The sequence below is a fragment of the Pongo abelii genome, chromosome 4, assembly GCF_028885655.2.
Source record: "Pongo abelii isolate AG06213 chromosome 4, NHGRI_mPonAbe1-v2.0_pri, whole genome shotgun sequence".
NCBI lineage: Eukaryota > Metazoa > Chordata > Mammalia > Primates > Hominidae > Pongo > Pongo abelii.
The window spans coordinates 127,323,613-127,337,285 of record NC_071989.2 but is presented as its reverse complement, the minus strand read 5'-3'; the positions used below and the strand labels follow the sequence as shown (position 1 = coordinate 127,337,285).

The 13,673-nt window shown below is 40.5% G+C and overlaps 1 protein-coding gene and 1 pseudogene across 11 annotated transcripts in view; one reads left to right on the top strand and one right to left on the bottom strand.

The window, feature by feature from the left end:
* The window catches only part of DMXL1 (Dmx like 1), a 196,632-nt gene that overhangs the window by 129,304 nt on the left and 53,655 nt on the right, over positions 1-13,673 (bottom strand). For all 11 annotated transcript variants that reach the window (XM_054555852.2, XM_054555854.2, XM_054555853.2 and 8 more), the window contains one exon: positions 3,655-3,867. In XM_054555852.2, the coding sequence (XP_054411827.1) occupies positions 3,655-3,867 (213 nt within the window). The remainder of the gene's footprint in view (positions 1-3,654; positions 3,868-13,673) is intronic.
* LOC100938551 (septin-7-like) lies at positions 4,634-6,316 on the top strand (annotated as a pseudogene).

The window sequence follows — 13,673 nt, the reverse complement described above, 5'->3', positions numbered from 1 at the left end:
CTGATAAGCAACTTCAGCAATGTCTCAGGATACAAAATCAATGTACAAAAATCACAAGCATTCTTATACACCAATAACAGACAAACAGAGAGCCAAATCATGAGTGAACTCCCATTCACAATTGCTTCAAAGAGAATAAAATACCTAGGAATCCAACTTACAAGGGACGTGAAGAAGGACCTCTTCAAGGAGCACTACAAACCACTGCTCAATGAAATAAAAGAGGATAAAAACAAATGGAAGAACATTCCATGCTCATGGTTAGGAAGAATCAATATCATGAAAATGGCCATACTGCCCAAGGTAATTTATAGATTCAATGCTATCCCCACCAAGCTACCAATGACTTTCTTCACACAATTGGAAAAACTACTTTAAAGTTCACATGGAACCAAAAAAGAGCCCGCATTGCCAAGTCAATCCTAAGCCAAAAGAACAAAGCTGGAGGCATCACGCTACCTGACTTCAAACTATACTACAAGGCTACAGTAACCAAAACAGCATGGTACTGGTACCAAAACAGAGATATAGATCAATGGAACAGAACAGAGCCCTCAGAAATAACGCCGCATATCTACAAGTATCTGATCTTTGACAAACCTGAGAAAAACAAGCAATGGGGAAAGGATTCCCTATTTAATCAATGGTGCTGGGAAAACTGGCTAGCCATATGTAGAAAGCTGAAACTGGATCCCTTCCTTACACCTTATACAAAAATTAATTCAAGATGGATTAAAGACTTAAACATTAGACCTAAAACCATAAAAACCCTAGAAGAAAACCTAGGCATTACCATTCAGGACATAGGCATGGGCAAGGACTTCATGTCTAAAACACCAAAAGCAATGGCAACAAAAGCCAAAACTGACAAATGGGATCTAATTAAACTAAAGAGCTTCTGCACAGCAAAAGAAACTACGATCAGAGTGAACAGGAAACCTACAGAATGGGAGAAAATTTTCGCAACCTACTCATCTGACAAAGGGCTAATATCCACAATGTACAATGAACTCAAACAAATTTACAAGAAAAAAACAAACAACCCCATCAAAAAGTGGGCGAAGGACATGAACAGACACTTCTAAAAGAAGACATTTATGCAGCCAAAAAACACATGAAAAAATGCTCACCATCACTGGCCATCAGAGAAATGCAAATCAAAACCACAATGAGATACCATCTCACACCAGTTAGAATGGCAATCATTAAAAAGTCAGGAAACAACAGGTGCTGGAGACGATGTGCAGAAATAGGAACACTTTTACACGGTTGGTGGGACTGTAAACTAGTTCAACCTTTGTGGAAGTCAGTGTGGCGATTCCTCAAGGATCCAGAACTGGAAATACCATTTGACCCAGCCAACCCATTACTGGGTACATACCCAAATGACTATATATCATGCTGCTATAAAGACACATGCACACGTATGTTTACTGCAGCACTATTCACAATAGCAAGGACTTGGAACTAACCCAAATGTCCAACAGTGATAGACTGGATTAAGAAAATGTGGCACATATATACCATGGAATACTATGCAGCCATAAAAAATGATGAGTTCATGTCCTTTGTAGGGACATGGATAAAATTGGAAATCATCATTCTCAGTAAACTATCGCAAGGACAAAGAACCAAACACCGCATATTCTCACTCATAGGTGGGAATTGAACAATGAGAACACATGGACACAGGAAGGGGAACATCACACTCTGGGGACTGTTGTGGGGTGGGGGGAGGGGGGAAGGATAGCTTTAGGAGACATACCTAATGCTTAATGACGAGTTAATGGGTGCAGCACGTCAGCATAGCACATGTATACATATGTAACTAACCTGCACATTGTGCACATGTACCCTAAAACTTAAAGTATAATAATAATAATAAAAAAGTAAGTCAAGATATACAAATCAATAAGAAAAAAAAAAACTCAGCAGGAAATTAGATAAAGGGCATTAAAAGGTAAGCCACAGAAGGGCAAAAATATAATAAAAGATATTCTGCTTAATTTGCATCAAGAAAACGCAAAGTAAAACAAGATGTCCATTGTCCCCTTATCAACTGGCAAAAAAAAAAAGGAATATAATGAAAACATCCAGTGTTGATAAGGATGTAAAGCATATATTTAGATACACTTAGAGGAAGTATAAACTGGTAAAACATTTCTGGAGGGCAACTGTCAGAAGTTATTGATAGTTAAAATTGCTATACTCCCTGGAAATTCCCCATCTAGAAATCAAGATTATAGAAAAACTCACACAAAAATGAAAAAGACAAGTCATTGTACCTAGAATAATGAAAAACAATTTAAATTAATTTAAATGTCTGTCAATAGAAGACCTGTTAGACATTTCTCTTAGACATGGAATACTCAGCAGCTGTTAAATACAATGATAAGAAAAACTACCCATTACTGACTGAATTAAAACAAAGCACAGTCCGGGCATGGTAATTACAGTCTCACGCCTGTAATCCCAGCACTTTGGGAGGCCCAGGTGGATGGATCACCTGAGGTCAGGAGTTCGAGACCAGTCTGGCTAACATGGTGAAACCCTGTCTCAACTAAAAATACAAAAATTAGCTGGGCGTGGTGGCGGGTGCCTTAATCCCAGCTACTCAGGAGGCTGAGGCAGGAGAACTGCTTGAACCCGGGAGGTGGAGGCTGCAGTGAGCCAAGATTGCGCCACTGCACTCCAGCCTGGGTGACAGAGCAAGACCCCATTAAAAAAAAACAAAAAACAAAAAACAAAAAACACAAAGTGCAGAACATTATTTCTGTATAAAAATGAACACCCATAGTACAACTTTTAAGTGTCTGTATTTAGATGTTTGTATGAGCATAAGAAAAGAATCAAACTGGAAGGATACTTATCAAACAACAATGTGGAAACTTTATAACTATCTGTGTACCTGTTTGATTTTTCTTCCCTAATGATCATAAATAATCTTGAAATTAAAAATTAAACAAATTAAAACAAAACTTAAAAAAAAAAACCAAACACATTTATGAACCACAGACTGTCAGAGAGATGGCTAGCTGCCCACCACAGTTCCTTACTTCCCATTTCTCAGTATATAAAGCCTACAGAGTCAGGAACTACACTGTGAATTCCAGCTGAATGTTCTTGCCAGCTGAATGACAGTGTAAGTGATATGTGTCAATCAAGGTAGTTGAAAAATAGCTATGCTTTCTTTCTCTCTACCTCTCTCTCTACACCAACTGAAGGCCAAAGGCAGAGAAATTTAATGTCCTAGTTTTAATGCTTCTCAAACTTTAATGTACATACAAATCACCTGGAAATTTCATTAAATTGCAGATTCTGGTTTGGTGGGTCTGTGTGGACCTTGAGACATGCATTCTAACAAGCTCCTGGGTAACACCAATGCTGCTAGTCTACAGAAGGTCCTTTATATGGGAAAGTCCTAAGGGCTAACAAAACCAGAAGAATGAGAACCCGCAGTCCTTAAATAACCATGTGGAAAAAAGCCACCGGTAAGAGAAATATCTACATTAGATTATTAAATGAGCTAGTCCATGTTTGGATCATGTCATTGCAATTTTCAAGTTTATTACAAGTAGCTAGTTTTACCCTAATATGAAAATGTTTGCTATTTTGAACAAAACTTTAAATTTTTCTTTCTTCTTAAACTTTTACCTTCATCAGATTTTACATCTGCCTGATTAGAATCTTCTACACTGGCTTCAGAAGATGGTTGTTCAAAACTTTTTCTAAGTTGCTGTAAAAAAACTTCCATGGACAAAGTAAAATGCAGTTCTTTATTGTTTAGCCAGTGTACAACAAAAGGTCCAGTCTTCTCTTCATTTTCATTTAGACTCAGAGATGTAATAGATGGAAGAAGTGGAATGTCTATAAGAGAAAAAAAGATAAAATTAAAATTTTTACCTTCTAGCATATAAAACATCCATGTTTCATATTTTTATTACTATTACATTTATATTTTGTTTGCCTGAAAGTCTTTCTCTTTCACTTTTTAATTTTATTTTGAGATTTTGTTTTTTTGAGACGGAATTTCGCTCTGTTGCCAGGCTGGAGTGCACTGGTGCGATCTTGGCTTACTGCAAACTCCGTGGTTCAAGCCATTCTCCTGCCTCAGCCTCCCGAGTAGCTGTGATTTTACAGGCACACGCCACCACGCCCAGCTAATTTTTGTATTCTCAGTAGAGATAGGGTTTCACCATGTTGGCCAAGATGGTCTCGATCTCCCAACCTCGTGATCCGCCTGCCTCAGCCTCTCAAAGTGCTGGGATTACAGACGTGAGCCACCGCGCCCGGCCTATTTTGAGATTTTTTAAATACTATTTTTTAGAGTAGTTTTAAGTTCATAGCAAAATTCAAAGGTACAGCCATATTCCCCATCCCACATATGCATAGCCTCCCACATTATCAACATCCACTACCAAAGTGGTACATTTATTACAATTGATGAATCTACACTGACACATCACTATCACCCAACGTCTATAGTTTACCTTAGGGTTCATTCTTGGTGTTGTACATTCTATGGGTCTGAACAAATTTATAATATTTCATTTATCTTTAAATCTCTGGAACACATTTTATTTAACCTCTAAATAAGATTTCCAGCTGGGGCTAGTCATGGAGTAGGGAGGGGATGTTGGTCATCAAGAGATCTGCTGCTGAGGAGAGAAGCATCAACAGCAGCATGGTAGCTCAACAGAAGAACCCTGCAGTCTATGTGGGATTTTCCAATCTCCCAAATCAAATATCCAGAAAATCAGAGAAGAGAGGGTTGGAATTCATACTTATGGCAGTGGGTAAATCTGGATTCGGGAACTTTACATTAACCAACTCATTATTCCTCACTCTGTATTCTCCAGAGTATCCAGATCCTTCTCATAGAATTAAAAAGACTGTGCAGGTGGAACTATGCAAAGTTTTAATCAAAGAAGGTGGTGTTCAGTTGCTGCTCACAAGAGTAGATATCCCATGATTTAGAGTTGCAATGGGTAACAGTAATTGTTGGTTACTGACTACACTGATAGTAAATTGAGGACCACCTAAATGGAGAATCATGATAAAACAGATGTCAGATGCCTGATAACAGGGTGCAGTGTTGTTTATACTTCATTGCTCCTTCAGGACATGGACTTAAACCATTGGATACTAAGTTTATGAAGCTTTTGCTTGAAAAAGTGAATATCATTCCCACTTATTGCCAAAGCAGACATGCTGATACCAGAGAAATGCCAATAGTTTAAAAACAGATAATGAAAGAAAGCTAAGAACATAAAATTAAATACATGAATTTCCAAAAACACATGATGAAGAAAATAAACTTGTTAAAAAGATAAAGGACTGGCTGGGTGCAGCAGCTCATGTCTGCAATGCCAGCACTCTGGGAGGCCGGAGCAGTCAAATCACTTGAGGCCAGGGGTTCGAGACCAGCTTGGTCAACATGACGAAACCCCATCTCTACTAAAAATACAAAAATTAGCCGGGCATGGTGGCATGTGCCTGTAATCCCAACTACTTGGGAGGCTGAGTCACAAGAATCACTTGAAGCCAGGAGGCAGAAGTTGCAGTGAGCTATCGGTCACTGCACTCCAGATTACCAGACTAAGTAATTCTGTGAGTAATTCTGTAAGTTTAAAGTTGAACTAAAATTCTATCCTGGACAACCAGCTATCACCAGGCTTGCCTGGGTGACAGAGCGAGACTCTGTCTCAAGAAAAAAAAAAAAAAAAAAAAAGGATAAAGGACTGTTTACCACTTGCTGTGGTAGCCAGTAATACTACTATTGAAGTTAATGGCAAGAGAGTCACAGGAAGGCAGTATCCTAGGGGTGTTGCTGATGTTGAATATGGTGAACACTGTAATTTTACAATTCTAAGGAATATCTTGATAGGAACACACATACAAGACTTGAAAGATGTTCCTGATAATGCCCACTACGAAAACCACAGAAGCAGAAAACTGGCAGCTGACTTACAATGGAGTTGATAACAACAAGAATAAAGGGCAGCTTACTAAGAGCCCTCTGGCACAAACGGAAGAGGAAAGAAGAGAGCATGTAGCTAAAATGAAGAAGATGGAGATAGAGATGAAGCAGGTGTTCAAGATGAAGGTCAAAAAAAAAAAAGGTCAAAAACTGAAGGACTCTGAAACTGAGCTCCAAACAGTGCGAAGAGCAAAAAGGAATATAAGCACAGCACACAGAACTAGAGGAAAAACATCATCAGTTTGAGAATGAGAAAGCAAACTGAGAAGCTCAACTCAACAACATATTTTAGAACAGAACTCTTCAAGACCCCTGGAAAAGAACAATAGAAAGTGAAGATCTTTCAAACTCTCTATTGACCACTAGTTATGCATTAGTTGCCAACGCCAGCTTGGACATCAGTGTTAGATCAATCTGTCTAATCAATCTGCACAAGTTCTGTCTATAATGATGGATTTTAACAGCAGGACAAAAATATTTTTTTGTTATTGATGGAGATTATGATGCCTTGAATTGTCCACGGTGTTGTGCACTTAGAAAGTAACAGCTCTAAGTAGTACATTTCCTACATTTTCTTTTTTGTCTTTTATTGAACAGATACCCTCAATTTAATGCAAGAGAATATTTTATTGTTATATAGTCATGTCCTGGTGGTATGACTGTTGACAGGATATTCCAAAATAAAAGGATGCTGCAAGGTTTTCAATGAGGATAAATTGCTATGACGCAAACTTTTTTGATAATTATAATATAAAGGTTCCATTCAATGCAGCATATACAATAATGTTTTTATTTTATTTTATTTTATTTTATTTTTGAGACAGAGTTTCACTCTTGCTGCCCAGGCTGGAGGGCAATGGCACAATCTCAGCTCACTGCAACCTCTGCCTCCCAAGTTCAAGCGATTCTCCTGCCTCAGCCTCCCAAGCAGCTGGGATTACAGGCATGCGTCACTACGCCTGGCTAATTTTGTATTTTTAGCAGAGACGGGGTTTCACCATGTTGGCCAGGCTGGTCTCAAATTCCTGACTTCACCACCGCCTCGGCCTCCCAAAGTGCTGGGATTAGAGGCGTGAACCATCGCACCCAGTCAATAACATAATTTAGTCTAACACAGTTGACTCTTCCATTGTTTAAAAATACACATGAAAAAAAGAAAAAAACCTATATGCTTACAGTGCATACAGACCTTTTTTATAGCAACCTTTGTTTGTTTTGGATTATTTAAATATATATTGGCTGGGCGCGGTGGCTCACACCTGTATTCCCAGTGCTTTGGGAGGCCAAGGTGGGTGGATCACGAGGTCAGGAGATTGAGACCATCCTGGCTAACACGGTGAAACCCCACCTCTATTAAAAATGCAAAAAAGTAGCCAGGAGTGGTGGCAGGCGTCTGTAGTTCCAGCTACTTGTGAGGCTGAGGCAGGAGAATGGCATGAACCCGGGAGGTGGAGTTTGCTGTGAGCCAAGATCACACCACTGCACTTCAGCTTGGGCAACAGAGTGAGACTTCATCTCAAAAATAATAACAATAATAATAATTATATATATATATATATATATATATATATATATAAACACACACAAAATCCTCATTTAGTGCCCTCCTTAGCTAGAATCTCATTAGTAATTCATTTTTGTAACAGCATTTAATTTAGATATTTTCCATATAGTGGCCCTGCTAAAATAGAATACAGCATCTTTCTTATGGTAGTAACCAACAAGGAAACTTTCCTTTAACTTCCTTTTTATACTTTCGGTAAGTAGCAGGGGGGGAAATGCATTTATAGATCATTTCTAGGCAAAACTGTAAAGCTAACGAACCAATCTTTTTCTATTCATGCAGTCTCTTTCACTAGAAGAGAAAAAAAGTCTTTTTACCCTTGAAGAGAAAAAAGTCACCATTCTGTATTTAGCTATATTCATATATTGTATTTCTGTATTTTTGTTTCTGTCAAAAATTCACACAACAATGTTGTGATGTAAAAGAAAAGATTTCCAACATAATGTTTGCCACTATTATTAATGGTAACAGATTTAAACAGTAAATTTAATGTATCTATTGCAAAGGAGATTAAATTATATATTCTAGGTCATATAGTATAATTTATTTAACCATAAATGTTTAACACTGAAAAATATTCACATGATAAAATGTCTATAATTTGTAGCTCTGTTAATAGAAATATCTTAATTTATAACAAATTTTGGTAACAAGCAAATTTTAAACTGATCCACAATTAAAAAAAAAAAAATGTTGGCTGGGTGCAGTGGCTCACGCCTGTAATCCCAGCACCTTGGGAGGCCAAGGCAAGCGGATCATGAGGAGGTCAGGAGTTCGAGACCAGCCTGGCCAACATGGTGAACCACCATCTCTATTAAAAATACAAAAATTAGCCAGGCATGGTGGCGCGTGCCTGTAATCCCAGCTACTCAGGAGGCTGAGGCAGAAGAATCCCTTGAACCCGAGAGGCAGAGGTTGCAGTGAGCCTTGATTACACCACTGCACTCCAGCTTGGCGAGAGAGCAAGACTCTGTCTCAAAAAAAAAAAAAAAGTCATCACCATAATGTCAAAGGAACTAGTAACATATGTATCTTAATATCAACAACAATTAGTTTTTACTTAATAGACTGACCTATCAACCTCTTTAATGAGCTAATTCTAAGATGGACTGCTTATTTGTTAGCATCAAGACTGAAGTTGAGGTTCCCTTCTCACACTCAAGGAAAGCATTCAAGACAGTCACCTCAGCTAAAAAAGTATTTGTTCCTTGGTATTACTTACTTTTTTTTTTTTTTTTGAGATGGAGTCTCGCTCTGTCACCCAGGGGGCTGGAGTGCAGTGGTGTAATCTCAGCTCACCACAACCTCTGCCTTCCAGGTTCAAGCAATTCTCCTGCCCCTGCCTCCCAAGTAGCTGGGACTACAGGCGCCTGCCACCACAGCCGGCTAATTTTTTTTTGTATTTTTGGTAGAGACAGGGTTTTACCATGTTAGCCAGGCTGGTCTTGAACTCCTGGCCTCAGGTGATCTGCCCGCCTCAGCCTCCCAAAGTGTTGGGATTACAGGTATGAGCAACCACGCCCAGCTCCTTGGTGTTACTTTTGATATGAATGTTAAACTGAATACACTGAAGTACAAATCCAGTGAATTGCTGCAAATAATCCCTAATTAGTAGAAGTAAGCAAAAATTTAAGTATCACATTAAATCAAACCTGGATCATGTTGGTGTCTGCTAAACTGTAAAGGCTAGAGTGAACTCAAGGAGTGTAAACAATTTTCTCCAAAACAAATCTACGTTTTAAAAGAAAGGTAGAGAAAGGCAAGGCACGGTGGCTCCCGCCTGTAATCCCAGCACTTTGGGAGGCCGAGGCAGGCGGATCACAAGGTCAGGAGTTTGAGACAAGCTTGGCCAACAGGGTGAAACCTGGTCTCTACCAAAAATATAAAAAATTAGCTGGGCGTGGTGGTGGGCGCCTGTAATTCCAGCTACTCAGGAGGCTGAGGCAGGAGAATCGCTTGACCCAGGAGGCGGAGGTTGCTATGAGCTGAGATCACACCACTGCACTGCAGCCTGGGCAATAGAGCAAGCGTCCATCTCAAAAAAAAAAAAGAATATTCCATAATAAACAAAAATTCATCAATAGTTGTTAGTGGTTGTTTTCTAGGGAGAGGGAAAAAGGTGGAGTAGAGGTGAAACGAGGCTTTTACTTTTCACTTTTTGTGCAAATAACACCTTATGCAAATATGGCCTTTAATGTTTTCCTCAAGTAATATTCCAGGATCTACTTTAAATGCTCCAATTGTGACAACTAGTTTTTATACTCATAAAAATTATTTACTCGAGGCAGACAGAATGCTTGAGGCCTAGAGTTCAGTATCAGCCTGGCCAACATGGTGAAAACCCATCTCTATTAAAAATGCCAAAATTAGCTGGGCACGGTGGCACATTCCTGTAATCCCAGCTTCTTGGGAGGCTGAGGCATGAGATTCGCTTGACCCCGAGAGATGGAGGTTGCAGTGAGTCAAGATCGCATCACTGCATTCCAGCCTGGGCAATGGAGCAAGACTCTGTCCAAAAAAGGCCGGGTGCGGTGGCTCACACCTGTAATCTCAGCACTTTGGGAGGCCGAGGCAGGCGGATCACAAGGTCAGGAGATCGAGACCATCCTGGCTAACACAGTGAAACCCCGTCTCTACTAAAAAATACAAAAAAATTAGCCCAGCGTGGTGGCAGGCGCCTGTAATCCCAGCTACTGACGAGGCTGAGGCAGGAGAACGGCATGAACCTGGGAGGCTGAGCTTGCAGTGAGCAGAGATTGCCCCACTGCACTCCAGCCTGGGAGACAGAGCAAGACTCTGTCTCAAAAAAAAAAAAAAAAAAAAAAAAAAAAAAAAAAAGGAGGGTTCCAAGATGGCCGAATAAGAACAGCTCCAGTCTATAGCTCCCAGCATGAGCAACACAGAAGATGGGTGATTTCTGCATTTCCAACTGAGGTACCAGGTTCATCTCATGGGGGCTTGTCAGACAGTGGGGGCAGGACAGTGGGTGCAGCCCAACGAGCCTGAGCCTAAGCAGGGTGAGGCATCGCCTCACCAGGGAAGCGCAAGGGGTCAGGGAATTCCCCTTCCTAGCCAAGGGAAGCAGTGACAGACGGCACCTGGAAAATTGGGTCACTCTCACCCTAATACCACGCTTTTCCAATGGTCTCAGCAAATGGCACAACAGGAGATTATATCACGCACCTGGCTCAGAGGGTTCCACGCCCAAGGAGCTTCGCTCATTGCTAGCACAGCAGTCTGAGATGGAACTGCAAGGCGGCAGCAAGGCTGGGGGAGGGGCGTCGCCATTGCTGAGGCTTGAGTAGGTAAACAAAGCAGCTGGGAAGCTCAAACTGAGCAGAGCCCACCTCAGCTCAAGGAGGCCTGCCTGCCTCTATAGACTCCACCTCTGGGGGCAGGGCATAGCTGAACAAAAGGCAGCAGAAACCTCTGCAGACTCAAATGTCCCTGTCTGACAGCTTTGAAGAGAGTAATGGTTCTCCCAGCATGCAGTTTGAGATCTGAGAACGGACAGACGGCCTCCTCAAGTGGGTCACTGACCCCCGAGTAGCCTAACTGGGAGACACCCTCCAGTAGGGCCAGACTGATACCTCACAGGGCTGGGTACCCCTCTGAGACGAAGCTTTCAGAGGAGCGATCAGGCAGCAAGATTTGCTGTTCAGCAATACTCGCTGTTCTGCAGCCTCCACTGCTGATACCCAGGCAAACAGGGTCTGGAGTGGACCTCCAGCAAACTCCAACAGACCTGCAGCTCAGCATCCTGACTGTTAGAAGGAAAACTAACAAACAGAAAGGACATCCACACAAAAAACCCATCTGTACGTCACCATCATCAAAGACCAAAGGTAGATAAAACCACAAAGATGGGGAAAAAACAGAGCAGAAAAGCTGAAAATTCTAAAAATCAGAGTGCCTTTCACCCTCCAAAGGAACGCAGCTCCTCTCCAGCAACGGAATAAAGCTGGACGGAGAATGACTTTGATGAGTTGAGAGAAGGCTTCAGACGATCAAACTTCTCCAAGCTAAAAGAGGAAGTTCAAACCCATCGCAAAGAAGTTAAAAACTTTGAAAAAAGATGAGACGAATGGCTAACTAGAATAACCAATGCAGAGAAGTCCTTAAATGATCTGGTGGAGCTGAAAACCATGGCACGAGAACTACTTGATGAATGCACAAGCTTCAGTAGCTGATTTGATCAACTGGAAGAAAGGGTATCAGTGATTGAAGATTAAATGAATGAAATGAAGCGAGAAGAGAAGTCTAGAGAAAAAAGAATAAAAAGAAACGAACAAAGCCTCCAAGAAATATGGGACAATGTGAAAAGACCAAATCTACATCTGATTGGTGCACCTGAAAGTGACGGGGAGAATGCAACCAAGTTGAAAACACTCTGCAGGATATTATCCAGGAGGACTTCCCCAATCTAGCAAGGCAGGCCAACATTCAGATTCAGAAAATACAGAGAACGCCACAAAGATACTCCTCAAGAACGGCAACTCCAAGACACATAATCCTCAGATTCATCAAAGTTGAAATGAAGGAAAAAATGTTAAGGGCAGCCAGAGAGAAAGGTCGGGTTACCCACAAAGGGAAGCCCATCAGACTAACAGCTGATCTCTCGGCAAAAACTCTACAAGCCAGAAGAGAGTGGGGGCCAATATTCAACATTCTTAAAGAAAAGAATTTTCAACCTAGAATTTCATATCCAGCCAAACTAAGCTTCATAAGTGAAGGAGAAGTAAAATCCTTTAAGGACAAGCAAATGCTGAGAGATTTTGTCAACACCAGGCCTGCCCTAAAAGAGCTCCTGAAGGAAGCACTAAACATGGAAAGGAACAATCAGTACCAGCCACTACAAAAACATGCCAAATTGTAAAGACCATCAATGCCGGGAAGAAACTGCATCAACTAACAAGCAAAATAACCAGCCAACATCATAATGACAGGATCAAATTCACACATAACAATATTAACCTTAAATGTAAATGGGCTAAATGCTCCAGTTAAAAGACACAGACTGGCAAACTGGATAAAGAATCAAGACCCATGAGTGTGCTGTACTCAGGAGACCCATCTCATGTGCAGAGACACACATACGCACAAAATAAAGGGATGGAGGAGATCTACCAAGCAAATAGAAAGAAAAAAAAAAAAAAAGGCAGGGGTTGCAATCCTAGTCTCTGATAAAACAGACTTTAAACCAACAAAGATCAAAACAGACAAAGAAGGCCATTACATAATGGTAAAGGGATCAATTCAACAAGAAGAGCTAACTATCCTAAATATATATGCACCCTATACAGGAGCATCCAGATTCATAAAGCAAGTCCTTAGAGACCTACAGAGACTTAGACTCCCACACAATAATAATGGGAGATTTTAACACCCCACTGTCAACATTACAAAGATCAACGAGACAGAAAGTTAACAAGGATATCCAGGAATTAAACTCAGCTCTGCACCAAGCAGACCTAACAGACATCTATGGAACTTGCCACCCCAAATCAACAGAATATACATTCTTCTCAGCACCACATCACACTTATTCCAAAACTGACCACACAGTTGGAAGTAAAGCACTCCTCTGCAAGTGTAAAAGCACAGAAATTATAACAAACTGTCTCTCAGACCACAGTGCAATCAAACTAGAACTCAGGATTAAGAAACTCACTCAAAACCACTCAACTACATGGAAACTGAACAACCTGCTCCTGAATGACTACTAGGTACATAACAAAAAGAAGGCAGAAAGAAAGATGTTCTTTGAAACCCATGAGAATAAAGACACAACATACCAGAATCTCTGGGACACATTTAAAGCAGTGTGTAGAGGGAAATTTATAGCACTAAATGCCCACAAGAGAAAGCAGGAAAGATCTAAAACTGACATCCTACCATCCCAATTAAAAGAACTAGTGAAGCAAGAGCAAACACATTCAAAAGCTAGCAGAACGCAAGAAACTAAGATCAGAGCAGAACTGAAGGAGATAGAGACACAAAAAACCCTTCAAAAATCAATGAATCCAGGAGCTGGTTTTTTGAAAAGATCAACAAAATTGATAAACCACTAGCAAGACTAATAAAGAAGAAAAGAGAGAAGAATCAAAGAGACGCAATAAAAAATGATAA